At 38.4% G+C, this 26,131-nt stretch overlaps 1 protein-coding gene across 9 annotated transcripts in view; it reads left to right on the forward strand.

Annotated features, from left to right (window-relative positions):
• TNRC6B (trinucleotide repeat containing adaptor 6B) overlaps positions 1-26,131 on the forward strand; it is a 130,414-nt gene that overhangs the window by 36,990 nt on the left and 67,293 nt on the right. For 8 of the 9 annotated variants that reach the window (XM_082046901.1, XM_082046907.1, XM_082046906.1 and 5 more), the window contains one exon: positions 2,888-2,955. In XM_082046901.1, coding sequence (XP_081903027.1) covers positions 2,888-2,955 — 68 coding nt within the window. Of the gene's footprint in view, positions 1-2,887; positions 2,956-18,249; positions 19,058-26,131 lie in introns of those variants that run through there. The other variant, XM_082046905.1, reaches the window with a different exon arrangement.

The raw sequence follows: 26,131 nt of genomic DNA on the forward strand, positions 1-26,131 counted from the left end.
CCCCGTGGGATGGAGAGGAGAATCGGGAAACAAAAGGGGAAGCTAGTGGGTTGGATAAAAACAGTTTAACAGAACATCAAAAGGGAAAAGACAAATAGTAACAGTAATAACAATGAAACAGTATACAAAGTGAGGGATACACAATGCAGTCGCTCACCATGTGGCAACACCAATGCACAGTCCACTCCCAAGTAGTGATTTCCCTGGCAGTGATCACAAACACTGGTCTGCAGCTCACACTCTGAACCCCCTGGTCCTGCCCTGTCCCAGAACGATAGAGATCTGGACAGCAACTCACACCAAACACAATCAGGCCACACTGCTGGTCCAAACAACCAAGAGCCCCCAGACTGCAGCGACTCCCCCCAAGCAGTGGGTGCTCCCCAATTTTATTCTGAGCACGATGTCATACGGTATTATATATCCCTCTGGGCAATTTGGGTCAACTGTGTACCCTCACAGCTTCCTGTGAAAATTAACCCTATCTCAGCTGACCCAGCACAGGTTTTTTATGGTACAGATTTTATTCATTTCAGATACTTCTGGTTACTGTCTGAAGTAGAGCAAGTTGATCGACATTTCTTAAAGTAGGTGGAATTTTCTAGTTGCTTTAAAACAGATTGTGCCTGAACCTACAATCTTGTTGTTTCTAGCTCAGGTGATTTTTTTTTTTTTTTTTTTTTCCCCATCTTAATTATTTACCCACTTCTCTTGGAAATTGTAATTTTGATTGATATGCATGTTAGATGATAATGTGTTTGGAGCAGCTATGTCACTAGCATTCTTCATATAAAATTCATATTAAAGCAAGCCTTTTATTGGCTGTACTTCAGCAGTTGCCTTGTCCTGGTGGTGGTTGTCTAGATGTTCTGCTTCTCGTTCAAATTTATTGTTAATGATCTAATAAAATAATTTCCTATTCCTTTCTAAGTTTTTGTTGGTTTTAAAATAATTCCCATTTTATACTTGAGTTTTTATGATCTCTCCTTTTCTATATCTCCATTAAATTGATTTTCTATTTAATATGGGAATCTTGTTGGATTGGCACTAAGGCTGTATTTCACTTTTCTTCCCAGTACTGACCACGAACTATTCCCTTGCTTGCCATCATCTGAGTTGTACCTCTCTCACACCAGCAACAGGCTAAAACACCCTGATTTCAGGTTATCTAAGAGTAACTCTTAAACGTTTACCCTCACTTACATAACTGTGTTTTTTTTGCTGTGTGTCCACAAATCTGTACCCATTTTACCAGTTGTCAAGCTTATGTTTTAACATCTGCAACAAAAGAATTAGCGGAATGAATACCTTTCTGCTTTGCACCCAGATGTTAGAGCTCTTGAGATTCAAGTATGGACTGAGACGCACATAGGTTTCAGTGTGTCTGATATGGTGGGAATATGCGGATAAAAGTCCAAGTTACTCACAAAACTGTAATGCAAAATTTTATTGCTTTCAAACATTACTTTTAAATGAAAATGCTGTTTTGACTGTGAGTCGCATGGGTACGTGTTTACAAATGTGAAATTACCTTACACCTATTTGGTTGACAGTCTTGTCTCCTGGATGTCATTACCATCTCACAGATAAACAGTTTCTCAGTTCATTTGTGGTTTTGCTTAGGGCTGTGTCTGTGCAGGCAAATAATGTAACTTCTGTTATCCTTGTTAGATGTCAATATGCAGATAATGTTTTTTTGTCGGTGTTTTTGACCTGTCAACAGGATGAAGGTACAAATGAGTAAACTCAACTCTTTTGGGGGAGGGTAGGGGCACAAGAGAAAGTGGCTGCTGGATTTTGGGTTGTTTCGGGTTTGGTTTTTTTTTTTTTTTTTTTTTTTTACTCCTTCAAAGACTGAGTAAACCATGTTATCTTTATTGACTGAATAGTGCTTCCTTCCTCTTTCTGGCTTAATGTAGTGGATCATGGATTTGTGTGTGATTATGATTTAGTTGCTTTGTTGTATGGCTTATTGAGTGCCGCTGTGTGGCTTGTTTGCTGGCTTCATGTGAAGTAGAGCATTGCTAACTGTATATCTGGATGCTTATATAAAATATTAAGTGCATGTGTTGAATTTTTGTATAAAGAGAAGAATATTTTGCTACCTGTGTAAGAAATTCTGGCCAAATGAAGTAATTAAATGAAGAATGTGTAATTAATTAATGATCAAATATAATCTAAATCTTCCTGGCTAAAGAAATTACTGCAAATGTATGCTAAAACTGTATTTTAAAAGCAAACAATTAAGCAGAAAGCTTCCTTAGTGCCCTTGGAATCTTTTAACATGTGAGCCAAAGGAAATGCCTACCTTATGTTGTCATTGGAACAGCATCTATTTGAGGTTCCCTTAGGCCTCTTTTTTACCCTGCGAACTAAGTACGCGTGAGCACCGAAAGTCTCTTTTTCATATAAAAGTTGTTTTATTTCACAAGAAGTACTCTGCTTTTGCAGTAGTTGCTTTCCGTGGTTAATAAATTTCTTTGAAAACTCTATAGTTTTTCTCCGGAGATGTTGATAGATATAACTGCTGAATTCCTGCTTTAAATGTAAGGAAGAAGTGGTAGAAGCCATACTTATTCAGAATGATAAAGGAAGCCCAGAACAGAACAACACTTAGAACCTAGACACCCTGACTGATTATCTTCTGCCATAGCCATTAAATCATTCTTTTTCCCCTTGTAAGATTTTCTGAAAATTGTGCTATAAAATTATATGATAGCAATGGGGTTGGAGATGTACATATGTTGCTAAGAAACTACGTGATCTGTTCTGGACAAGCCACTGTGAGAAAGTGGTTGTCTTAAGTTGTTGCGCATGGAAAAGGGGCCACTTAGGTGATGTGCATTTTGCTCCACCGATTTCTGACCTGCAATGCTTGCCTTTGCAGATGGAACATGAGGATTTTGTAATGGAGGGGCATGGCAAGACTCCACCTCCTGGTGAAGAAAACAAACAGTGAGTCACACGTTTATTTAAAAAGGGCCTTACCATAGTCAATGGTGTGAAGCACTCTTGTTTAAATGTGCTGGGAGCATTGGTTGTTCATTGGTGCTTGCCCTTTTGATTCCTTAAGTATCCATATATAACAGTGGATGGTGACTGAAAAAAAAAAAAGGCAGGATGTTGACTTGCCTTAAATTTAAAACCATAGAAATATATGTTGCACTTTCAGATGGTAAATCAGAAGTTATTATAAAAGGAAACATTCTGGAAGCTTGGCACTGAGGTAGTGAGTTTGTACATGAAGTTTTTATACAGCTTTTCTTCATTGAAATAACACAAAATGTGATAGAACCAGGGCCTTCCTTTTGGTGTGCATGTCGTAGATTGGTCCTCTCTGAAATACAAGTCTTACTTCTTTAGATTGTGTTTTAATAAAGGAACAGAAATTATAAACAAAATGCTTTTTCAAGGATGAGCAGTTTAAGATGCTGGTACTTAGTGCTTTAGGGGAAGCAGCTTGATCAGAAAAGAAAATGACAGATGTCCTTAAGCAGAAGGCATATAGAAAGTGTCTTTTTCATACAACTTCAAAATGAAATCCAGTAGTGGTTGATTTTTTTCATGAGTTTTTGTTCAGATGGGAAGAACAGAGTCTTCTAGAAGTATTGCAGTGATAGTTGTCCTCCATATTCTTTTCTTTAGTTAATGCGACGGTAATTCAATTTTTATATCATTATTTTTTTTTATTTTGTGACCTGCCTTTTGGTGCAAGCAAGAAGATGATCTTTGGGAAATACACAGCACAGAGCACTTTTTCCTGTGCCTAGTTGGATGTGCCTTCGTGATAAGGAGGAAATTCTCATTGATCAGCAGAACACTGGTTGCAGAAAGGCTGGGATTTGACTTGGGATGAAGGTCTTCCTTACCTTTTGAATAAGGTAGCAACTGTAAGTCCACTCCTTCTGCAGCAGTGAGAAATTTTCTGAGGTAGTCCAGATGAGTTCAGGGAGGTTCTAGTGCTAAACATGCATATTCTTTCCATCATGGAAGTAATTGCTGCTATTCCTTTATATTCAGACTGCCCAGCTTATTGCGGTACCCAGAAATACACAGCTTGTTGAAATAGTAACTTTCTAAAAGTTCCAGAAGAAAAATCAGCGCAGAAATTAAAATTAAAAGTAAGGGTTAAACTTCTGTTTTTCAGAATTGGTTCTTAGGTATCTAGTAGAATAATGGATCATGATATTGTAGTGAATGAGGGATGTTGTATTGGATTTATCATAGACTTGTGTTTGCTGTCTTATTTTAGGTGCAAGTGGAAGGCAGAATTACTTTACAGTTGACCTGATTTCTAATTAGAGCTTTTCATGTGCCTTACAACATTATCTCTGTCTCTTCTCTAAAATGGTGATTATTAGAGAATATGAGATCAGCGGTAAGCAGGATTTTTATTTTTGTAACTAATGTGTTTGTGTTCAGATGGCATCTGGGATCTTGTCATACAGATTCTGCCCTAAGGAGTATAATTCTTAATAGTGTTGTTAATAATACTTTGATAGAAGTCTAAAGGTTCAATTTCAGTAATGCAGCTAAGAAATCAAGATACTCGTTTTGTGCAACTGTAGCATGCCAGCAAAGTCCTACTGTGAGAATTGCTCTTAAATTTGAATTAGTCACTTGAATCTTCTACCTACAATCTCAAATTTTCAACTACCGGACAAAATTGCCTTAGTAGAGCTTACCTCATGTTGTAAGTCACATGGATCTGGCATCTGAGATAAACTAATGATAATCACACAAACGATCAGTAATTTGTATTCTTAAGTCACTCCAAAAAGCTGCGTTGATTTCAAATCTTTGGCTGCAGATCTTGAAATAAAAGAAAAAAATGAACTTACCTTTTTGTATTACTACTTACTTGTGTTAGGGATTAGTTGTACATCCTGGAGTGGGTCTAGTGAAGGGCCACAGAGAGGGACTGGAGAAGCTGAGAGAACTGGGACTGTTTAGCTTTGAGAAGACTCAGGGGAGGATTGTATCCATGTGCATAAATATCACCTGATGAGGAGACTGAGGAAGACTGAGCCAAACTCTTCACAGTTGAGGGTGGTGGACGCAAGAGGCAATGGGCATAAACTGAAATACAGGACACTTCTCTCAAACAAAAGGAAAAAAAAAAGCTTTTTTTTTTTTTTTTTTTAACTGTGACATGTGGTCAGACCTTTGGAAAATGTTGCGCAGAAAAGGTGTGCCTTCTTTGTCTTAAGATATTCAAAACCCAGCTGGACACAACCCTGAGCAACCTATTGTAGTTAACCCTACTTTGAGCAAAGGAGTGGGACTGATGATCTTGGAGATGCCTTCCGCCTGTAATGATTCTGTGTACCTGTGTTTACTGTTGTCCTCCTGATTGGTTTTAAATAAAATTGGAGCTTGTTAGTGAAAAGTAGATCATAAGTGTGAATGTAGAGTTAGACATTAACTACAAAAACAGCTGGAGATGCTTCCTTCCCTTTCTAGCTGCTCATCAGACTTTCTAGAGCTTATTGCCTCCATAGCCATGCAGATGGGATTTATTTTTTTTGTTAGTGTTTCTAATTTACTTTCCTGAAAAGCTGGCCATGTTAATTTAATTGCCTTTCATAGGCATCCTGATCTGGGGAAACTCTGTTACTGAGATTGTCGAGGAATTATTTACAAGATACTGTTTCAGCAACTGACCTGCAAGGGAGCTCACTTGCACCAGAGTGCTGGAGCACAGTCAGCCAGTATTAACCTCCTAGGCAAGCCCACTAATTTCTCAATATTTAACTGCATTCCAAGGACTCAAATTTTGAGTGGGCAATGAAAGAACAGAAATAAAAAGATAATTCTGAGAGACTTTCAATAGAAGCAGTAGTTCTTACCTAGCCACAGTTTCACATGAAATTTCCTTTGCTAAAGTATAGCTTCATAAGGGATTACAAGGAGCCAGCATCCATGGATGATTTCTGATACTTTATTTCTGCAATGTGACAGACTATTTTCACTCAGTTTTACTCAAGGATAAAAACTTGGCATTCCAAGAGTACCTTCTAGTATTGGGAAACACACAAAACAACAACAGCTTCAGTCTCGCAAACGTTTCTTTTACTGAACAGTTCTGTTGGGTAGACTTACTGTACTAAAGTTGCAGCATTTTGAGATTATTTTTTTTTTGCTGAACTGTAGATTATACCTGAGAACTGTGGTCTGCTGGTATATGCTGTTAGACTGCATACAAGAAATCTTCAACTTATCATTTAGAACATGAATGTAATTGATTTCAGTTGAAGCTAATTATGAAGAAGAAGAGTTATCCATTCAAAATCCTTAGTACAACTGAAATATGGAAAGGGTTTACTCATCTCAAGTCCTGTGAGAGATTTGTAGCTTATGCACAGTACCTGTGTCACAAGACTGTTGAGGTTGTGCAGCAATGATGGTTGCCACTTACTCTAAAACCTACACTTCAAAAGAAGTGAGTCTGCTTGATCTCGATAATGGCTGTCTTGGTCCATGCTGCTTCTTCTTAAGCCTGGCAGTGTTCAAGAAGAGCCTGGACAATGCCCTCGGACACATGGTATGAACTGTGGCGTTGTCATATGCAGGGACAGGAGTTGGACTCAGTGATCCTTGTAGGTTCCTTCCACCTCAGGACATTCTATGATTCTTCTCCAGTAGAGGACCAATGGATTCATTGAAAAATTGTTACTTCTTAGTTTTTAAGTACTCAGTAAATTCCTCTTTTCTCTCTGCATTCTGGTATGTGATAAAACTGTTACACTTGGCCACATTATTTTGTTATGTGGCTAAAACGTTTGGTAAGAAACCCCTTTTCCTCCCAAAGGAAAAGTTTGGAGAAAGATCAGTAACGCCCTGTTCAATTGCAGGTGGATGTTTTGTTAAAGGCATTCTCTGGTATCTTTAGCCATTATGAAGATGTTACCTGAATTTCCATGCTTAAGGAGTAAATATCTTTCTCCAAAATACTTTTTACGTGCCAGTAGCTTCCTGCTGCCTTACCAGTTGTAATAGGGCTTTTACTTTTTCACTGCTAGAGCAAAGATTAACAGGCAACTTTGATCCAGAAACATCTTTCCGAAACAGTCAGACTTCTGTTGATGAGCAGAGAGCAGCTTCTCCTTATACTTTTTTGGATGTAGGAAAAAAAATTCTACTGAAGTCCTTAAATTGAGGTTGTGCTCCTAGTTCTAGGAGTATTAATTAGCAACTCAGCCTGTGCTAATAAATCATCCCCTGCTGTCACCACCAGAAACTTATGCACCTTGATCTATTAGTGAAAGGGTTTGTGTAATGAAAATCTACTCCTTTTTATAAGAAAAATATAAATGTTTTCATATTCCTGACTGACACACAGAGAGGTCTATTTGACAGTGGCTATTCAGACAAAAAGTGAGCCAAGCTCATACTCATGTTTACTAGCAAGGTAAGCCAAGCTACTCCTGCTTGTCTGAAATAACTCAGCTGGACATTCCCCACCTGCTGTTTTGCAGTAATGGGAGAAAAAGCTTCAACTCTCTTGTCAGTTTGTACAGGGAACTGCTGGAGAGGGTCCAGCGTAGGGCAACGAAGATGATTAAGGGAGTGGAGCACCTCTCTTATGAAGAAAGGCTGAGGGAGCTGGGTCTCTTTAGTTTGGAGAAGAGGAGACTGAGGGGTGACCTTATTAATGTTTATAAATATATAAAGGGTGAGTGCCATGAGGATGGAGCCAGGCTCTTCTCGGTGGCAAACAATGATAGGACAAGGGGTAATGGGATCAGGCTGGAACATAAGAGGTTCCACTTAAATTTGAGAAAAAACTTCTTCTTAGTAAGGGTGACAGAGCACTGGAACAGGCTGCCCAGGGAGGTTGTGGAGTCTCCTTCTCTGGAGACATTCAAAACCCGCCTGGACATGTTCCTGTGTGACCTCACCTAGGCGTTCCTGCTCCAGCAGGGGGATTGGACTAGATGATCTTTTGAGGTCCCTTCCAATCCCAAACATACTGTGCTACTGTGATCTGGAATTGATTCATATTGTAGGAAAGATAGCAAATTAAGATAATTTCCATAAGTTACAAAGTGTCATTGGTTAGACCTACTGGAGGCCCTTTTCCCTGGCTTGATAGTTGAATGTACAGATTCTGAGACAAGGACTTTTAATGAGAACTTTCAAAATTGCAGTAATTCCAGGAAGAGATTGCAACCAGTGAGGATGACAAAATTTTCATTTTAAATTTGTTAATATTCTCTTACGTTATTCCTTGACATTTCAGCAGAAATATTGAATGTCTTTCTGGATTTGTGTGACACTACCATTAGAAGAAAGCAGTAGCTAAAATGACCTAAGCTGGAAACAGAGATCATAGATTAATAAAACAATTTAAGATGGGACATCTGAAAGTAATCTAGTCCAATCCAGTGCTCAAAGGGGTGCCAGATTTGAAGTGAGATCTAACTTCTAAGTTGTATTAGACTTCTCAGGATTGCCCTTTCTGGGTAATCTTTTGCAGTGTTTTATCACTCCCATGGTGAAAAAAAATTCCTACTATTCAGTAAGAATTTAGCTTGTTGCAATTTATGTCCATTGCCTTTCATCTTCCATCGTGCATGTCTGAAAGCGTAGCTTAGTCTTCATTAAAACTTAGTTCCATGTTTGCTTACACAGCAAAATTATTCCCCTTCTCACCTCCTCTGCTTATTTTTGTCCTTTTAAAACTAAGTGAAACAAGCTCTATCAGCCTTTCCTTGTATTTCAAATTAAGGACCCAGTTAATAAACCAGTTTCCTTCACTTTGATCAGACTGTTTATACATATAAATATCACTGCCACAGTGGCGTAAAATGACCAATCTTACTCTTTCATAGTGTTGCTGAAAACTATAAAAAGTCTGAAGTAGTATATCCTGAAGATGTCTGCTTTGGTTGGTCAGATTGCCAGACATTGTTATGAAGTATTACAGTATTCTTTTGAAGGGTTTCTTCAGTGTTAAAGTCCCACGACGGACCCTAGCCATAGCTTGTGTCCCTATAGCATAAAACACTGTTCTTACAAATTTAAAGTAAACAGTTGGCTAAATGCTTGCATAACGGGGGATTGTTTCATGTTTTAAGAACATTCCATATTACAGAAGGTATTGAGATTTGTCTTGAGTGCAATTGCATTTTTTAAATTTATTGACAGTACCAACATAAGCAGAAGGGTTTTTTTCAGAAGATTCATGCTGGGATTTTCAAAGTAGCCTCCAAATCCTAATGCAGATTATAATCTCAGATTTGGGGTACATAAATTTTGGGTATGCCTTCAAATACTTTTGAAGTTCCTGACAAGTTATGTCTTTCCTTGAAAATATCAACAGTTATGTTCAAAAATAAAGGCATAACTGATTTTTTTGGTTGCTGATTTTTCTGTATGTGTATAGAATAAGTAACCCCTTAAAGAAGCATCCCACACTGAAGTCCTCTGTCTGACATCCTAACAAGCCACCACAGAGACATGTGCTGTGTCTGTAGTGGCCATACCAGACACTTTTGTCACAGGCTATTGCTGTTCCGTCAGAATACACTTCAGTCCTGGTGATAATTCAGACTAGCTCTGGAATTGCCATCTGAGTAGTAGAGTTCTAACTTTGAATTTTTTTTTTTCCTTTATGTCCTTGGATATTTGAAAATATATTTGAGGGTGTAAGACCATTAGTCTAAAGATAAAACTGGTCCAACTGAGGTTTAAGGAATATTTTCATCACCTTCATATTGTAGAAGTCTTTTTACTCCCTGCAATGGAATGAGTGGCAGGACAAGTTTGCATTTGAAGGCAGCTCTACCTGTGTATATAAGGGGGGCCTGAGGCATGGAGAAGAAGATTGCTCTTTGTTGTGCAATTGAGTGGGTTGAAATGGATGAGACAGCAGTGAATTCTCTATCTGTAGAGGCAGCTGTGTTGTAGCCGTAAGACTGGTAAGTCAATTATGTTGCAAAAGCTGGCTTGCACCCCTTTACAGTACAATAGTTCTGAACAATGTAACAAAAATATGCAGAATTAATAATTAAAACTTAAGGACTTTAAAATGCCAAAAGTTCCTTCAATTGCTTTCCATTTTTTACCAGTTTAATATTATATTTAAATCTATTGAATTTTTTGTACTTTAAGTTTGAGGTAATACCCACAGGAAAAGTCTAGTCCGAATATCCTAAGCAAAAATGACTTAAAATTAGGCGTTCACTTCTGCAAGTTAGTCTTGAAAAAAATTTTAATTGTAATTTCATTATTTTTAAGATTCCTCATTTAATCTGTTGTGTTTTTTTTTTTTCTTTCAAACCATAAATTAGGAGGTAGCAAGGCATATAGCACTGTATGTCTTATTTTGTCATTAACAGATACAGGCTTTCCATGTACCTCAGCAAACCCACACCGTTCGTGTACTATTATTTTGCAAGTATTTTCTCAATACGAGGGAAAACAGAAGCAGGATGACCGTTAAGGGGGGAAAAAAGCCATGGGAGATCACCCAGATAAAAGTCAACTTTGGAAGTTAAGTTCCCACTTACTACCTCAATGTGTTTAACCTACACTGCTGCTGAATGTTGAGAGAGGAAGAGGTTTGTGGACAGGGAACATTCTAAGTGTGAATAGTTTGGCACTTCTTTTCCCTAGGATTTTATCATGCATTCTTCCAGATGTCTTGCGGTAAGAACAGGCTCGTTTGTTTGAGTTCCTCCTCAAACCCAGCCAAGATCTGTATTTGTCCTGTGTAGGAAGCACACAAAGCCTGCTTCTGAATTTGCAGTTGCATCTGATCAAGAGACTTCTTTCTTCACATTTGTTGTCTTTCCAAAGCAAGAGAAAAGTAGATTTTCCATTCCCGCTTGCTGATACATACGTACGATATTGCAAAGTACCCAGAGTAGATAATGTCACGTTATCCTTGATACCATCAGTTTCTCTAATCGTTACCATTAGTAGTAGTTGTGATTGCTAGCAAAAAGGAGGGTTTTCTGGTTTACTGTTGTCTTGAAGAGCTTACTGTACTTAGAAAGGGAGAGCACTTGCATACTGATCAAACTCTTAAAATCCCAGAGCCTCTTTATTTCAGACATCACCACACCCTCTACCCCTTGTCCTCTACTCTCTCTCCAGGAAGCAGAGTATCTATTGGACACTCTATATTGACATATCGAGTTCGTTGTCTCTGAAGTTTTGTTTCCGATCTGGTTGCTTAATGGTTGTTCCCCCTCCTTCTCGGAAGTTGCCACTTCCTCAGGAGCTGCCTGAGGTAACTGCCCCCGATGTATCATTTCTAGGATGGCTGGACTTTGCTCTCTTTTCAGCATTTCATTGCCATTTAGATGGCGACTGTTGGATGACACCTTACATGGGAGTGAGATAACAGACTTTAAAGAACAGCAAGCAGAACCATTTAAGGGCTCTTAATAGTTTTGAGCCCTAAGTTAGTGTTTGCGTTTATTCTTAATCTAACAATATATTTTAATTTAGACAGATTTCTGTGGTATGTAGACTGAGGTTAGTGCCACACAGCATTTTGATTTGCTAAGGATTCACTTTTTGGACTGTTACTACAAGTCAGTGGCCTCATAAATGTGTATGAAGTACAGTCCTAAAACTTCTTTTTTTCCAGTTGCTTAGTGCATTTTTCCCTGCTTCATTCTCTCCAAAGAATAAATACATTCATCAAGTCCCTCAAGTCTTTATGTATTTTTTTGTGTACAGCCAGATGAATGGTTGAATTTTCATTTCAATGAGGTAAAGAGGGGAAGGGAAAAAAGGTCTAATGGTTGTATGTTATATTAGAGTTTGTGCTCTCTTCTTGTTTCCTGACTATCCACTGTGGCTTAGAGATACCAGACATTAAAGGATAGAAAAGGTTAATAGTCTTAAAGTCCCAAGACCTTCGTTTGGAGTTGCAGATTGCATCTAGACCCGTCAGGAACTCACTGTTATTGGTTAAAGAAAGGGAAGGAAGAAAAAACGCGAACTCTTTATTCCATGCAGAAGATATGACTTGCTTTGTATGACTAAAAATACTGCACTCTGTGGTCAACATGGTATGAATTAAAAACTTGTTTACAGAGATATTTTGGAACTCTTAAGCTATGTTGCTTCTCTGGCATGCTGTGATCTGGAGAGCTGGTATGATTTCTTTTACTCCTACCTAGATAGATGGAATTTGCTGAGCTCTTTGCCCTTCATTGAAGTTGATCATATTTGGGGGTCATACTGGTTTTAGGTTAGTGCACGCATTTGAATATATGTGACAGCTACAGCTTGTAGAATTTTCTGCATGGATAGCGAGCTGTTCCTTTCCTGACATTTCAAAGTAAAAGGCTGTACATGAAGGCAAATTACTCAGGGAAGATGTTCAACTCACTTGGAAAGATCAGTTTACAGATTTTTGCAGCAATAAATAGTGCTTTCATTAGAAAAATGAGTCAAATTAGGGAGATCTTCTCTTACAGTAATCCACTGAATATGCATTCCTTTTGTATTCTGCTTTTACTTTGGGGTTTTGTGTTGAGCTTTTAATTTTTTTTTTATTTAACTTAGCATATTATGGTTCCTTTAATGAGAACAAAGGAAAATGGGTTGGTGCCAGCTCCAGCCAAGATGCCAGAAATTCCTTTGCTCAGAGGTTTCCGGGCCAGTGATTGAACTCCCCATACTAAAACTAAAGGCAAGTTAAAACAATTTGTAGAGAGGTACTGGTCTAGCTCATAATAAATAAATAAGTGCAGTATAGCTTTCTTTTAGGGGGGTGGGGGCTAGGAAAGGACTAGAATAAGACTAACTCTTTCGGTCCAAAAGTCTTCCTTGTGTTTTGTGAGACCTCCCATAAGTATTTGTAAGAAATCTACTTTGTGTGAGCAGACTAAACCAAAGTGAGTAGAGCATAGTGAATTTCAGTAGAAGCATGTCTAAAGGCTCCATATAAAAAAGGGGTCCTGTTGTGGTAAAGTGTTTATAGACATGAAGGATCAGCTTTTCATTAATTATTCCAACCTGGTCAGATGAAAGTGCTGGCTGCTATTTCTTTTAAAATGTTTAAAGCTTGGAGGCTTAAACAGAGGGAAGGAAGGATTTAACAAGTGAGGTTATTACTCCTTTTGAATTGCGTAGGAACAGCTATTGTTGATGGAAGGTAAGTTGAATCAGTAGTCTACCTGGCATGCTAATTCACTTGCTGTAAATAACCATTAGAAAGCAACCACTTGCTATATGTAGGAGTGGAGTGATATCCTATGCGGTTTCCCTGAACATCTATTTATTTGAAAGTGATTTTCACTGATGTAGATAGAATTGCATGAAATGGATAAACTTTTCCTATTTCATTGGCATTTTGGCAGTTTACAGGATTTTAGAAATTGAAGAGGGAGAGATGTTAGGATAGGATTATAGTCTCCAAAATCAAGCAGCTTCTGAGATTATAGTAAGGAGCAGATTAACCAAATTCTAATAATACTAGTTTGTACAAGTTCCCTTGCATGTTTTGTTACTGGAAAATACTCAGTTTCCACTGATATGGCTATAAAAACTCATTCAGCATTTAGAGGTGAATTTGATTGAGTGGGGAGACGTTTTGTGTCAATGCTTTCAGTTCCTAGAACAGTTAAGTCTCATGCAATTGCTTTCCATGTCTGTGTCTTCCCTGAGTAAGTTTGGAGTCTCTTGTCCAGTTTTAGCTAATAATCATGTATGTTTTGGGATTAGTTGCTGCACAAGCTATTTTTTGCCCGGGTACCGAAAGAGATAAAAAAAATTATGGGAAGTGATTGACAATAGGACTTAATATACTGTTGGAGCGTTGGCATCAAGGGAGAACGGGCTGCCCCAGAAGCTGGGACTTAGTGCAGTAAAGTAGAGGTTCTCTGATGTGTGACGGAGATTCATAGGCAATAAGCTTTCAGTTCTCTTGTTGATGGAACAACTCTGTTAAAAGGCGGCTAGAAAGCTTTATCTTTCTCCAGTTTTGAAAGGGCATTTGAGGAGATTGAAGAAGGGGAGGCATGGCGATGGGTTATTTATAGGCTGAGCAGCTAGGGAATGCATTGTGGTAGACTGAGGAAAAATTAGGTGGAAAACTGAGTGTTTGCAAAGTTGGTGAATGAAGTTTTCCTTCTGACTTGTTGTCTTTCTGTGAGCACTTCGTTCATATACAGGGTGTAAACTTTGGTTTGGGCTTGAAGTCGTGTAGTTCTTAAGCTTCATATGCTGTGAAGTGTTCAGGCCTTGTATTCTTTCTTTTGTCCCTGGCAAGATATGAATGAGATCTGAGCTTTAGAATGGCTCCAAAGCGCTATTGCAATATAAGTTTTGAATAATAATAATAGCATGCCCCGTTCCTAAAATGTGTTGATAGGTGCCTTTGTGTAAGGTATGCAAAAGCTGTTGTAACCTTTTCAGAAACAGAGCAACCTTTTCCTTTGCTGAACACTTTTTGTTATGGTATTTTTCTGTGAAGAAGGAAGTTACATTATACTTTTGGTTACTATAGTTAAAAACCCCTGCCATCTCTGTTTTCACAATTCTGTAGCATAAACTGTTTTGCCACTTATGAAGTGTGAAAGGGGGGTTAACCCCAAAATAAAACCCTAGTTTTCCTTAGGAATGGGTATTTTGTCCTTGAAGAATTCTTAAACACTTTAAAGTTTTGCACTCCTGCAGAAGGAGAGGTCATCTTTCGTGCACATAGGCTTACATGCAATTGCTGTGAAGACTTTAAAAAAAGTAGTATGTTGATAGAGCCAGATTTAGCTATTGTCTTCACTTTTCAGAAGTGTTGGGCATTGAACATCTCTGTCTGTTCAGAGAAAATAATTTAAAAGTGATCTGAACTATCCCTTATCCAGAACTGAGAAGCCTTTGTCAAGTTCTGGTGGTTAACAAGTCCAGGAAGTAAGATGCTTTGAACTCCTGGTTTTAATCTTAATTTTTTAATTGTTCTCTTGAAATAAGTCATATGGCAGTTGTTAGTTAAGACTCAGTTCTGTTCCTTAATTTGCTGTGTTCTTAGCTAGCTTTTTATTATTAGAAATGGTGCAACTATGTAACCTAGTACTTGCATACCTGTCCATACCTTAGGAGTTATGCTTTTAACTTTATCTCAGGAAAGACAAAGGGACCTTTCTGATCCCTGTTAACGTGAAGAGGTGTGCTTGCCAGGATTGTAATCCAGGTTGGTTGGTCCACTGGTGGCTGGTTGGGGAGGAATTGGCCTCCAGTTGCCTTGTAGCCTTGTATCTGTTACTGCACCCCCTTCTGGGGCTACGGGAGGGAGGTCCAGGGAAGTCTAACTGATGAGCTGCAGTAGGAGAGAGGGAGTGTAGGCTTCAGTTCACTTTGGCAAAAAAACCTGCCTTTTTGCCTCTTCAGGAAGCAAATTCTTCACCAGCAGGCGAAAGGACAGTTGGTGAGAAGGCATTCATGCAATGAGAAACTTGTTAATATTTGAGGTTTCTGCTGAGGAATTATGTCAGGAGGAGCCGAATTGACTTTTTCACTTTCATAGTACCAGCTATGAAGAACTTTCTAGGGGGGGAAAAAAAAGTCTTATATTTATTGCCGTACGTGTATGAGCAATATAGAAAGCCCAGTGGCTGGAGTCCAGTGTTGTACGATGGTGAGGGTTCAGTCTTCAAAACAGCTAAGATATGGCATCAAACTGTAGGACTTAGAGCCCAACCAAAATGCCAGATCATGGGACAGGAAGTTTTGCATATGGACTGGATGAACTCAGATAATTTAAAAATTGAGTAAAGATCTACAGATGAGACAGATCAGGTCTCATTTTGAGGTGACAAGTGGAGGGCACAGTTGATACCTCAGTTCGTCTAGCGGACATTGGAGCGTGCCCGTGTATATAATTTTGAAGCCTGTTAGATTCTTATTAAAAGGCCATCAGAAAGGATGAGCTGTTACTAGAACCACAATGCCACTTAATGTGAATTAAAAAAACCACTCCTCTACTGTCTCAGTTGAGATACAAGCTCAGAGAATCTATGACTATAAGCATCTCTCTTCATGTGTGTGTGTGCATGTGTATGTCTGCTTATACTGGATACTGTCCTCAGAGGAGCACTGTGAAGCTTCATTAAAGTTTTTAAAGTGCTTTATGATCCTCAGATGGAAGGTGCTTAGAAATGAAGTGTTTGTAATCAGATAAGTTAGTAGCACATAACAAGGATATAACCTATTAACACTAGCTATTAACAGTGCTGTTAGCATCAGAAAACTTAATGGTTAGGTTTTAAAGTGCAATTGCCCTCTGAAAAGGGATGTGCAGATTTTACATTTGCTGTGTATTATTATGCTCTACTCCATTGCCTTCTGGACTACAACAACTTCTTCAACAACTTTGGTTGGGGAAATGCTGCATACAAACAAACAAGAAAGGGCAAAAAATGCATCAACAAGCACACACAAACCAAACAGGAAACAAAACAAAAAAACATAACTTTTTTTGAGCCATCTTAACCAATATACCAATAGGGATAGAGAATGAGGTATGTTTCAGTTGTTAATTTATTCAAAAAAATCAATTAGAACATTTATTTCCTTATGTTAAAATAAGGATTTTGAAATTGCTTCCAAATAACATTTTAAGAGACAAAACATGGGTAATTTTCACCTCATCAAGTGAAGCCCATGTTTCTTTATGGAAGACAAACTGGCCCATATATTTGTAACAGCATGCTAAATAACCCAATATGTTTTATCCCTGGTGCAGTTATTTAAGAATTCCCCATACTGGCCTCTCTAAATAGTTTTGGCTCACTGATTATTTGCTTGTCCGAAAAAAGTTTTCTGATTTATAAAGCATTTTCAATCGAACATTGACAAGGTGAAATTTTATGCCCTTGATGGTGATTTACCCTTGATACAGAGCAACTCAAGTGAGTGTTTGTTGCTTAAAGACATCACAGTATTATTCTTGAAGTAAAAGCTTCCAGGACTTCAGAATGGAGAGCTGGCAAGCCCTACTGAAGTTAAGATGATTTATAAGTCTAAGTAAAACAATTTGGCTTTTGAGAGGGAGTAAATTTATATGTAGCTTAGTGCACGCTGTCATACTCAGTGTGAACATGTATAGAACATGCAGCTGCAATACATAATGTCATTCTTCAGAAGGGGGATAGCTGTTTCGTAAATATGCATATATATTTGCTTTTTTTAAACTTTGTGTAAATCCGATGCCTAGCAGTTGGTGTGGATTTTGTCTTTACATATTCAGAGCAAATGTGGTCTTCTCTTCGGGTTTTGCCACAAATAATATGTTCCCTGAGATTTCACTACATTTCTTCAATTGCCGTGTTTGGATTAGCCCTGCCACAAAGCACTGCAAGATGTTACATCCAGCAGGCGGATTCTCTGCTCTGATTTAGAGAGAGCAACCTGAATACCTGGCATCTGACTACTTTTATTTAATTAAGTACCTGCAAATGCAACATGCATTAGCCATTTCCAGAGTTTTATGAGCCTGCAGACATAGATATAGGGCTGGTTACCCTGCAGGCTGTGGTCCTGTTGAAGAAATCCCCTCGCTGGTGGAATCCCCATTCAAGAGTTCCTGTACCTTACCATAAAGGCAGTAGGAGCAAAGCATGTCAAAGCCTGACACATATTTGCCATTTATAGCCTCCTGATAATTTTTTGAAACAAGGACTTAGTCTATATTATTATACTGCATAATAATTTTTATTCTCATTCATAAGGTGTGCAGCCTCTGCCCTCCCAAGTTCATTCCTATGGAGAGCCCTCCCATGACTTTTCAAATTAGTTTCATTCTGTGGTGGTTTTCACTGCTAGTGTGGTCTTTTTTTACTTTCTACACAGCTATAGCGCAAAACTGTACAGAATTAAAAACTTGTGTATTTTAAGGGCTCAATCCAAGGGTGTGTGTGCCTGTGAGGTTCCCAGGTTGCTGTCAGTTATCCCACCAGACATGGTTCCATTACGCAGTCAGTTCAAGTGTTTGCTACCTGTGTAGCTGACTCAGGAGCAAGTCCCACCGCAGAATCATACTCACATTACCATATACTGTTTCTGAACTTTATCCTTTACTATTTCTGCACATTCAAGATAATGTCTGGAAACATCCTGAAGATTTTTTTTTGTTTCAACATGCCGGGATTCTCTTCTTTCAGCTGTTGGAGCATTTGTCTATGGAAATTGTGAGAAGAGGCTGTTGAGCGTCTGCTTGATGATTGAGTTGCAGACTGAGACTTGAAACAGCCAAGGCAGTAGGAGAGACCAAGTTTGCTCTGCTGTCCTGCAGGTGTTCACGCCTCTGAACCTGGATCTCAGGTTTAAACGTGTCATGTAGAGTCTGGTCACAGTCCGGATTCATTTTGGACTGAAGATGAACCTCTTCCTGTCCTGGGATCAGGATAGGGTAATTCTTAAAATGTGGTTTCTCCTCGGGCTGAGTGCTAGGGTCGAGTGTTCCACAGTGCACCACGGAGGAGAGTGTGTGGCAAGTGATACTTACACATTCATCATTCACTGTTAATGGGTTCTGCAACCTTACTGTAGAATTAGCATAATTGGCTTCTCTCTTTTTAGCTAGTTTTAAAGAGAAAAGCTCCAGCTGAGTTGCTCTCCACACTCACGCCTCGCCTGTTTTACCCTTTCTGTGTATTATTGCCTTTGCATGAGGAACGGAGAAGAACCAAGCGAGTGGAGAACGCGTTAGAGCGGCGTTGCTTGGCGGGGAGTTGTCCCTCCGGTGCAGGGAGGGCGCTGTCCCTTTAAGGCGGGAAGTAGGCCGGCCCAGTCTGGTGATTGACAGCCCGCGTGGAGTCACATGACCTGCCTCTATTTGAAGGTCACAAAAAGCTGCTTCCTTTAGAGAGAGCAAGAGGGAGAGAGCGAGCGAGAGGGAGAGTGAGTGAGAGAGGGAGTTCAAGCCAAAATGGCCGACAGAGTCTCTGCTGGTTTCTGAACATTTGAAATAAAAAGAGAAAAAAAAAAAAAGCAAAACACAAAGCAAACACAAAATCATTTTTGGATCTTTTTTCATTTCCATTTCTACCTTGTATGCCTCAACTCGCTGGATTTAAGCACTGCTGCACTTTATGAGGTTAGTGGTACATTTATATTATTATTAATATTATTGTTTTTACCTATCAGTAGATTTTTAGGAGCCTGAGCTGGCTGTTTTCATCCGTGATTTTGCAGAGGTGTTTTTTCTAGCACAAATACGTGCTTCAGCTGTCTGGTTTTACGTGTAAAGTACTTTTAGTGGATTTTTAGGGCTTTTTGTAAGGAGGTCTCCGTAAAAGTGTACTGAAGATTTTAAAGAGATTAGTAATTTAGGCAAATTACAGAAGATCGTTTGTATTTTCCAAGCCGGCGAAGTACAAGATAGTACTGAAAATCTTGTTTTATTTAAATAGGGCCTTCTTAAACAGTGATTTCTTCCCCACAGCTCTTAAATCTGCTGCAAAAATTTGCATATATAAAATCGGGTTTGCATTCTTTCTGCTGCTGGGTCCGACCAGGGACAGATGGGGAAGTGTTCTCACCGGGCCACCCTTCCCAGAGAGAAAAAGGAGGGAGGGGGGAGAGGGGAAAAAAAAAAATCACGCACCCAAACATTTGCAGTGCCAGGTTCGGGGGCGAGAGGATTCCTGCGCTGGCAGCGCCGAGCCGAGCGCAGCCGGCACCGCGGGGCTCCTGCGCTGGCAGCGCCGAGCCGAGCGCAGCCGGCACCGCGGGGCTCCTGCGCGGGCTCGGCTGCCGCTCCCTCCCTCTCCCCGGGGCCGCCGGAGCCGCCGCTCCGGCCGCCTTTGGGACCAAATGGTGCTGCCCCATAAAGATGGCATCGGGAGTTAAAACGAGCTCGACGCGCTGGGCAGTGCCGGCTTTAAAATGGTCTTTGCCGGGTCCGGTTGCCCAGAAGTGAAGGGACCTTTCTGTGCTTAACGGGTCTGGCGAGTGATAAAATGTGGGGCAGATATTTAGGAATGCACGCTTGCAAATGCAAGATGCTGGGTGCTGCTGTTTTGTAGACTTTTGCTCTGTTTTCTTCAGAAAACAAGTATTCATCTGCATGTTAATAAATGCAGGTAAAAAGCTGCGTTTTCTCACTTTTTTCACTGTCTTCCATGTCACTAAAAATTTAAATCTAAGTTATTTTTGCACCTTTCTCCAGAACTAAGCGGAAAATTAAAGGGAAATAGCTGAAGCTTGCTTTCTGAGAACAGGCCCCTCCTCCTGCATTGTAAGAGTGTGATGTAATGCTCTTTTCTCTGAGGTTAAATGAAAAAAAATCCTCTGTGGTGGTATACATTATTCTTCACCCCTTCCTCACAGGCCTTGTACTGTGATATTTTTTGTACCTGGATATTTAAGCAGCAGAAAATTATATAAATAATAATGTGAATGTGCTTTCACATTGCAGTGTATGTCTGCATTGATTATGGTTAGCAGGTCAACTTTGTAAACCAACAAAATGGCTCATATTTTATATTTCTTTGTGGCCTTACATCCATACAGTTAAATACAAATGAAGGAGACAGATTTGGATATGTTTACTGAAAATATATGTGGGTGTCCTCATTGTAGTCATGTAGTAGCATTTATCAGGGTGTTTTTTTCTTCCACTGGCTAGCAAATATTTGAAATAATTCTGCAGTATATTAAGTTTTTCTTGCAAATTAAAGTGGCTTTTTTTTTTTTTTTTTTTTACTTTAAATTAGAGAAAACCAAGAAAAAAACCTCCACTCAAATTTGATGTAGTGTATTGTGCTGATAATTTTGATCTTAAATTTCAGTAGTAAAGGGTAACCCAGTTCATGTATGAAGTAATATATTCTCCCCGTTTAAGATTAGTGAACTTATTAGATTCCACCCTTGTGTTGTTGGCATGTATCTGTGTGAGGAAATATTATAAAGGCTTTGTCTTTGATCTAATGCATTCTGATTGGTTTTGTTACTCAAAGCTTTCTTGGGTTTAGTGAAGAACCTGATGTAGCCAGAATATGTTGAACATACCTGTTGATTGATAAACTTTATTAGATATTAGAGCTGTTTTCAAATGCAATGAAGCAGTAGTAGTCTCAGATATGGTACTTAATGGACCAAAACATCAATTCAGTAGTTTATGTGATAATTACTGTAGCATAGGATGGCTGAACCAAGGAAGTAACAAAAATCTAAATTTTGTCCTGAGTTGGCAATATTGTAGGACGTAGCCTTCCCAGAATCTACGCTTGAGAAAAGTACTCGCCTTTCCTGCATATTTTTTGCTTTTGTGTATTACTGTGCTACACACTTCCAAATTGTGCGTTAGTATAACTTAATTGTTAGGAAGATGGTAGACAGGATATCTTCTAATAACTGCAGTTGCTCATAGCTATAGAAGTTTTCAGGGATCAGACAAAAAGATCTCATCTGTTGAGAATAAAAAAAATATTCCAGTATGGAGTCTATCAAACATTTAAGTAGCTCTGTGAGACAGTACCCTGTGAATAGGAAGGACCAATTAAATAATTCCTCATATATATATGTTTTTTGTCTATCAAATCTTGGTCCAGGGTGTGGTCAGGGCTCTGGATCCTGTGAAACTGTAGGAGTTTAAAAGTGTGAGTCTGGGCAATTCTCAATACTGTTTGCGTTCAGTATGTTCCTGCAGTACAAAGGGAAAAAAATACTTATTTAAAATAATTTTGAGAGACCTGACTCAAATTGCAATTTCCAGATCAGTTTGAAGCTTGCAGAGCTATTGGGACAGGAGGGCCTTTTTTGCTTCGTTCAGTTTACAGTGATGACACTGGGTTCAGAAACTTTATATCGTTTTTCTATTTGTATGCCAATTGTTATTGGTACGTACAGGAATCTGTCCCTTGCCAAAGCAGACTATTTAGTCGGTTGAAAACTACAGTGAAGTGCGTAGTCTGCAGAGCCTCTGGAGTTTTTTGCACAACATCCAAGAGATTCTTGAGAAATAATGGACAAGAAAAGCCTTTTTACCACTGAGTTTCAATATACAGGAGTCTGGAGTTCTAATGGGAAAAAAATTCACGGAAAACAAGAGTGAGTGATCAGTATGCTTACTTTCAGCGGGTTTTTTTAGCTTCTTTCTCTCCTGCTGGGAAGGAAAAAAAACTTCATAAGATCATACAGTCTGTGCCAGCTAGTTTCAGCTAAACTTAACCTTTTGAGACTTTTGTCTCTTATTAATAGATGGCTAAGTGGAGGGGAAAGCATCCAAATCTATAAATGAAGAAAAATGTATAGAATTAGTATATTGCTGAAAGATAATTTTTGTCTGTACCTTTACTAGTACCCCTCCAAAATCTTGTTTTGGCTTTCACCTTGAGGCACAATTCTTTAATTCTGGTCATTATGGATCTACTTTCCTTTTGGTGACCAGGGTAGAAAATGAGAAGTTTAATTTACAGTTTATTTTGAACAGTATTTGTTGGAATCTGTACAATTGGTATTCTCTTCAGCTAGCAGTTTTTTCATAACTGAAAAGTCTGAGGGATTCTTTTGCTTTAATTGATTAAGCATAAACCTGTCTCCTTCCTAAGAGCTGTTTCAGCGTGTTAAGTGTTGGTTTTCTATTTAAACAGATGAAGATTCGAGGCAGGAAAATAAGATACACAGGATGTTTGGCTTTAAAAAGCTGCACTTCACGTCCTGTCAAGGAGATGAGATGTGGGTATCTGGGTTCTAGTTTTGTAACCTTCCTGAGAGCCTTGTAAAGGGTGGTGTGTAATGTCAGGGCAAGAGTAAGATGTCTTTTCATTTAGAAGATCCTGCTGAAGAAGCTGGTTATATTTTAAGTGGCTAAACTTTAAATATTGAGCTACAATTATTGCTGGAGAATTAATTTTATAAACATGTAAAATTCAGTTTAGGTCAATACGAAGATTTATTGCTTCCCAAAGCAAGACAATTTCAGTATTTATTTCAAGAAACAGCAGCTTTAGTTGCTAATATAACACTGGCATTTAGATGGGATGATTACGTGTGCCGTATTTCAAATATGGTCAAACGAGATATCTAAAGTTGGGTGTCAAGATAACACTTTTTGGCCACTTTAGCGTTGAGGGCAAATGTGGAGGCATCGTGGAGATAAAAAATACTATATACTGAAAATATTTCTGTTTTGTTTTAGTGATGGTGCTGTAATTGTTTGGAAGGGCACAAGAGAAATGGTGGCTTTCTGCATTTGTGAATTCCAACTCCAGAGCTGTTACATCCATCACATTTCACTGCTTAAATTCTTTTTCTTCTTTGTATATAGGCTTCTGACCCAAGAAGACAAGTTTCTTTTTTCTTTTCTGTAGAGGCAGACCGTGTATTTTGGGAGCAGCATGAATATATGCAAACTCCATTTTTTTTTTTTTTTTTTTTTTTTAATGGAGTGCCATGAACACACTTCTGAAAGGAGTTTCCAAGACTTTATGGGTGTTGTAATTTTAAAGGTTGTTCTGCTGTCTGTGTACAGTATGCTGGCATAATTGTTCAGGGCTGAAATGCTCTGTTGCTACTAGAATTAAATATTCATAATCATGTCTGAAAAGTCATATCTTAAGGGCTGGTTGATGTGATGTTTGGATATTATAGTATGGGCAAATCGAAAGACAAAACTTGATCTCCTTTCAAAATATTGTAGTTCCAGCACTACTTTTAATTAGTCTGTTTAGTCACGTGGGAAAACATAAGAGTTTCTTCTATTGCCTAAGAGAAGATACATTAATAAAACACAAAATGATCTTTAAAGGCAGAATGTATCAAACCCAGGGTTAAACAGCATGGAAAAATGTGTGCTGATACACCTAGAGAGAAGCTACTGAGCGGAGTCTTGTTAAAAACTAGTAAGGTAGTAAGCAGGAGAGCTGAGTATTGTTCCTTTCAGTGCTGTAGTTTGTGTCTGAATTTAATTAAATGGATGCTTGTATATGTTACGTAGAGAAAATTATCTAAAAGTACTTCAATATCAATAGGTGGAAAAATGCTTAAAAGTAGAAAGTGCATGTATTAATACAAACATGGTAAATGGAGACTTTTAGAAGTGAAATGTAGCCTTGGAATTTACTACTACAACAAAACCAAAACAAAGCATCAGGATACAACTGTGTTTTATTTCGTGCCAGCAGGGGAGTGCTTCTCTTTTTAGGATGGTACTTGTGAGGCCTCAACTTCAGAGCATTTTGAACAGTGGGGAGGTCAACAAATTGTGAGGTAGTTCAAATAAGAGCAGTGAAACATAATGGAGGTAGTAGAGCAAAAAAAACACTTCAGCTTTTTTGTATTTCTTTTTATAAATACGTACATTCTCTGTAAATGAATAAGCAGCTGTTAATTTGTGTCAGAAAAGCATTATTTTGACACTGAGCTCCATCACAGTTGAATGTGCTTTGAACAGGATTGTTACTTCAGCAACTAAAAAGCAGAAATGCATTAATATTTTTTTTTAAATTAAGGAGGCCATTCTTTAATTCCTTAAGAATACACAAAACTGTGCTGTGCATGCTTAAATTACGAAATAAGGGGAGTGTGCTCATCTTTCCCAGTGTCCTTAGTAGATCCAGAGTTAGGGCTTCCTGAAGTACAGATATGAGTGCAACAGCTGAACCTAAGAACTGGTTTGAACTTGAACAGAACATTGTCTTAATTTCTGGATCAGACAATAAATATTTTTTAGAAAAATAAAACAAGGGAAACATTACTTCTAAAATTCTCAGTATTTTTTTTTCCTTTTCTAAGCACAGTGTTTGTCAAACAGCACAATCATAAGCTACTGTCCATCTGTAATTTCGTAGTGGCTGTTGGGCACACGAGAACATCCAAAACTTCAGCTGCATTGAGACTGCTGGAATTTATTTTTTAAGCATGTACACACCGTAGCCTTTGTAGATTTTGAATTTTTGGGGTTAGTTGACCTATATGAAAAACAGGAAAGCTTAATATACATTCTGTTAATGCCACTTAATAATGAATTAGAGTTGAACTCAATTGTGGTATTTTGAATTTTTGGGGCTAGTTGACCTATATGAAAAACAGGAAAGCTTAATATACATTCTGTTAATGCCACTTAATAAGGAATTAGAGTTGAACTCAATTGTGCTATTTTACATGTGCTCTGACAAACACACACATGTCGTCATCATGGCTCAGTGAACTTGGTTATGCCTGAGCCAGCCAGTTCTCCATGATGTGTCACTTAAACCTGTGTCACTTAAACCTTCCTTAAAATAAGTCTTCTGTTTTTATTCCACTTCCCCCGCCTCCCCGTTTAAATTTTACTGTTTGTAGTAGAAGACATTGCAACTTTAAATATTAGAGTTCTAATGTAGCAGCATTTGTGTTCTTGTTGCAGCTTCTGTATTAGTATTTATATTTTTAATTGTATGTAATTTCAGTTCCGCAATCATACTAGATTCAGGGTCTGATTTAAAACACATGGTTCTAATTCCGTGTTGATAGTCTAGATATACTTGTCTACAAAACAGCTTTCTTTGGCAAGAGGGTGACTACTACTGAGCACTTCATCAACTAACGTGAGGCTGATACATTCTGATACATCACTTTGCCAGCTAAATATACAGCATATTTATGCTCAGCCTTTTGCTGAACAAATTTATAGGGATGATAATTTGATCACAACAAACATTTTTTTTTTTTTTTTTTTTTTTAATGCTTGGAAATTCTAATCTGGTAACTCTTGCTGGATTTTTTTTTTCCAGCATATTTTACCTCTTAACTGGAGGGAGTTTGAGGACAATAAAAATGGAAACAGATACCTTCTATATGCAGAGGAAGGGAGGGCAGAAGGAACCAAAACTTAACTAATATCCTTTCCTAGCTTACTCGTATGTGCATCAAAACCTGGTTGTCCTGCAAAACAGAAAATAGTCGCGAAGTACTTTGATCCCCATGTGAATTTTTAAAAAGTATTCTTTTACATTCTGGTTGAAACTATGTAAATTAGCCTTTCCTATTCTGTTAGGCTTTACTTGGCTATTGTTAGTGTTATTTACACCAGTGTTCTATTCAAGGGGATTTCTATGGTAAATACTAAAAAAATATTATATATATGGTTAAAACATACAGTGGATGGAAACAGAGGATGTCCTGTTTAGGTTATACATATGTCATTCTGTATCTAACTATATTTCTCTGTGGATGTGATTACAAG

Source organism: Streptopelia decaocto (assembly GCF_964273445.1).
Source record: "Streptopelia decaocto genome assembly, chromosome: 1".
In the NCBI taxonomy this organism is placed as follows: Eukaryota; Metazoa; Chordata; class Aves; order Columbiformes; family Columbidae; genus Streptopelia; species Streptopelia decaocto.